The sequence below is a fragment of the Sinocyclocheilus anshuiensis genome, unplaced genomic scaffold (genome assembly GCF_001515605.1).
Source record: "Sinocyclocheilus anshuiensis isolate Anshui unplaced genomic scaffold, SAMN03320099.WGS_v1.1 scaffold342, whole genome shotgun sequence".
In the NCBI taxonomy this organism is placed as follows: Eukaryota; Metazoa; Chordata; class Actinopteri; order Cypriniformes; family Cyprinidae; genus Sinocyclocheilus; species Sinocyclocheilus anshuiensis.
The window spans coordinates 31,007-34,150 of record NW_015544129.1 but is presented as its reverse complement, the minus strand read 5'-3'; the positions used below and the strand labels follow the sequence as shown (position 1 = coordinate 34,150).

Sequence of the window (3,144 nt, the reverse complement as noted above, 5' to 3'; positions counted from 1 at the left end):
CCATTGCTTTACTTAAGTATATTATATTTTCCTTTTACAGCTGCAGACTGAAGAAGATCCTGAAACACACCAGCAAACCCTAAAACAGACAACAGTTTACAGATGTTTTTCAGTGGCAGCAGAACTGACTAAACTTTTGGGTGAAACTTGTTTACTTTTTTCATACTTTTATTACTTATTTAAAATTGTTTCAAGTTTTTCCTCAAGTATAAAGAATAGCATTGGTTTTGTACATTTAATTTTTGTTTAACGTTATTAATAAAAATGTTCAATTAGCATGTTTTTGTGTTTTGCTTTGGTACCGAAATTGGTACCGAGAACCGTGGATTTTCACTGGTATTGGTACCGAATACTGAAATTTTGGTACCGTGACAACACTATTGGCAATATTGAGCTGAAGCTTGACTTTGCAAATTTAAAATCGCAAATCAAATCGCAATATCTGTCAAAAAAAATCGCAATTTGATATTTTCCCCCAAATCGCACAGCCCTAGTACACAGTTTGGATTAAATGAAAGTATAGTCAAAATTTTTAATTAGCATGTTTTTGTGTTTTGCTTTGGTACCGAGAACCGTGGATTTTCACTGGTATTGGTACCGAATACAGAAATTTTGGTACCGTGACAACACTAATGCAGTCTATTCCATCCCGACAGTTCTACAACAGTCTGAATATAAACACTCATTATAGCATACTGTAGCGATTCAGGATAAGATAAAAAGTATATAGTGTACTTTTAAAGAAAAAAATTCACAGTGGTATGCATAGGTTGGATTATTTTCAGGCAGGGCTATTTCTAATAATTTTTATTCCCTATAGGCAGCAGTTATTTGTAATGCTGTTGTTATCAGATGTCAAAAGCAGCAATAGGCCTATGTCTTCTCCAGCACACTGAATGTGGTTTTAATAGGCAGATCAAGTAAAGTTTCGTTTGTTTATTAATTTTTTAACACCGTGTTAGCATCGGGGCTATTTGCATGGCAAACACAAGTTCAGCATCATAATCCATAAAAATTGTAATTATTATATAAAACATTTTCAGATCAAGTTAGGTTTATTTACATAGCAATTTATAAAATATAGATTGCTTCAAAGCAGCTTTACAGTAATAAACAACGTCAGGAAAAACAACGTCATTGTGGCAAAGTTCTTCAAAATCTGAAATAGGTCATTTAAAATATAATTACAAAGTGAATTTGATAAAGCAGTTCTACAGTTCACCTCTGGAACAGTGTGATCGTTCCACTATCGATGGGTCACGTTTTACATGACTAGATTTGAATTTACTGTAGGTTAAATTAGGGAACACATATTCACTATTAAGTAAAACTTTGCCCCCAATAAGCCCCTAATTTGCTGCTTATTCATGGTAATATAGTTGTTGTAGTAGTTATGTTTAGGGATTGGGTAGTGCCAAGGGATCCAGAATATCGCCATGCAAAATGTGTTACCGAATTTACTTTTCTTTATTTGCTTTTACTCTCTTAATGTTTAAGTATTTTCAAAATTAGATAAGTTGTAAATTTTCTTTGAGTACTTCCCTCCCCCACTAATGCTGACATTTTTAAGAATTTGGCATAACATAACACATACATACATTTTATACACGCACTTACCTGACCCTTATTCGAATGTTAAATACCGAATATTAATGAAAGCGTTAATGTGTTGTTTCTATGATTAAAAGTGTGATTATCGGACACAGCGCTTGTTAAGTGTTATTATTATAAGCGAACACACTTACCTGATCCATTCGGCCCAATAATCGCTGTAAACTTGTGGAAAGGCCCGATTATCTGCCTGCCTTTGTAAGACTTAAAGTTTTCTATCTCTATTAACTTTAAGTAGCCCATGGTGAATTGTTTATTCCGAAGAGTTTGATACAAATGAAATCGTGAAAATTCAGACCGCCGACTGCTAGCACGAAAAAAGAGAGCGGGCTAACAATTAATCTTAGCTCGGAGCACGACAAATACAGTCAACGACAGACTAATATTTCTATAGAATAGCCTGCACTTCTAAGCAGAAAAAAATCAAATTAAACTATTAATATATAATTGTGTTAGTCGTTATAATATAAGTAAAACAAGCGGACATAGAAGCCTGCTACAGCGCGCGCGCGCAATAGCTGGTCCATAAACACACCACATAACGCGAGATGTCTTCTTCTTCTTTTGAGTACTTCCCTCCCCCACTAATGCTGACATTTTTAAGAATTTGGCATAACATAACACATACATACATTTTATACACGCACTTACCTGACCCTTATTCGAATGTTAAATACCGAATATTAATGAAAGCGTTAATGTGTTGTTTCTATGATTAAAAGTGTGATTATCGGACACAGCGCTTGTTAAGTGTTATTATTATAAGCGAACACACTTACCTGATCCATTCGGCCCAATAATCGCTGTAAACTTGTGGAAAGGCCCGATTATCTGCCTGCCTTTGTAAGACTTAAAGTTTTCTATCTCTATTAACTTTAAGTAGCCCATGGTGAATTGTTTATTCCGAAGAGTTTGATACAAATGAAATCGTGAAAATTCAGACCGCCGACTGCTAGCACGAAAAAAGAGAGCGGGCTAACAATTAATCTTAGCTCGGAGCACGACAAATACAGTCAACGACAGACTAATATTTCTATAGAATAGCCTGCACTTCTAAGCAGAAAAAAATCAAATTAAACTATTAATATATAATTGTGTTAGTCGTTATAATATAAGTAAAACAAGCGGACATAGAAGCCTGCTACAGCGCGCGCGCGCAATAGCTGGTCCATAAACACACCACATAACGCGAGATGTCTTCTTCTTCTTCTTCTTCTTCTTCTTCTTCTTCTGTGGATCACTGGCGGGTCGCATCCCAACTTTTTAGGTGTATTCCGCCTCCTCCTGTGCTGGAGTGTGAAGTGACTTCAGTCTAGGTTTTTTTTTTTTTTACGCAAATGAACAAGTAATAAGTAAGACATGTATCAGTTAAACAAATAAATAATAATAATAATATACATATATATTTTTTTTTTTATGTTTTTTTTTTTTTTTTTGAAAAAAAAAGAGGTTTTTCACAACCTTTTTTCACAAGAGGTTTTTCTTCGTTCCTCTTCTAATAAACTGAGGTCTCTTATTATTCCAACAAATTTC

General features: G+C 34.4%; 1 protein-coding gene across 2 annotated transcripts in view; it reads right to left on the bottom strand.

The window, feature by feature from the left end:
* Positions 1–2,796, bottom strand: part of smc1al (structural maintenance of chromosomes 1A, like) — a 78,230-nt gene extending 75,434 nt beyond the window's left edge. The window contains exon 1 of one of the 2 annotated variants that reach the window (XM_016494550.1): positions 2,391–2,796. In XM_016494550.1, the coding sequence (XP_016350036.1) occupies positions 2,391–2,499 (109 nt within the window). In that variant the 5' untranslated portion in view covers positions 2,500–2,796. Of the gene's footprint in view, positions 1–1,745; positions 2,144–2,390 lie in introns of those variants that run through there. The other variant, XM_016494549.1, reaches the window with a different exon arrangement.
* Positions 2,797–3,144: the final 348 nt, after the last annotated feature.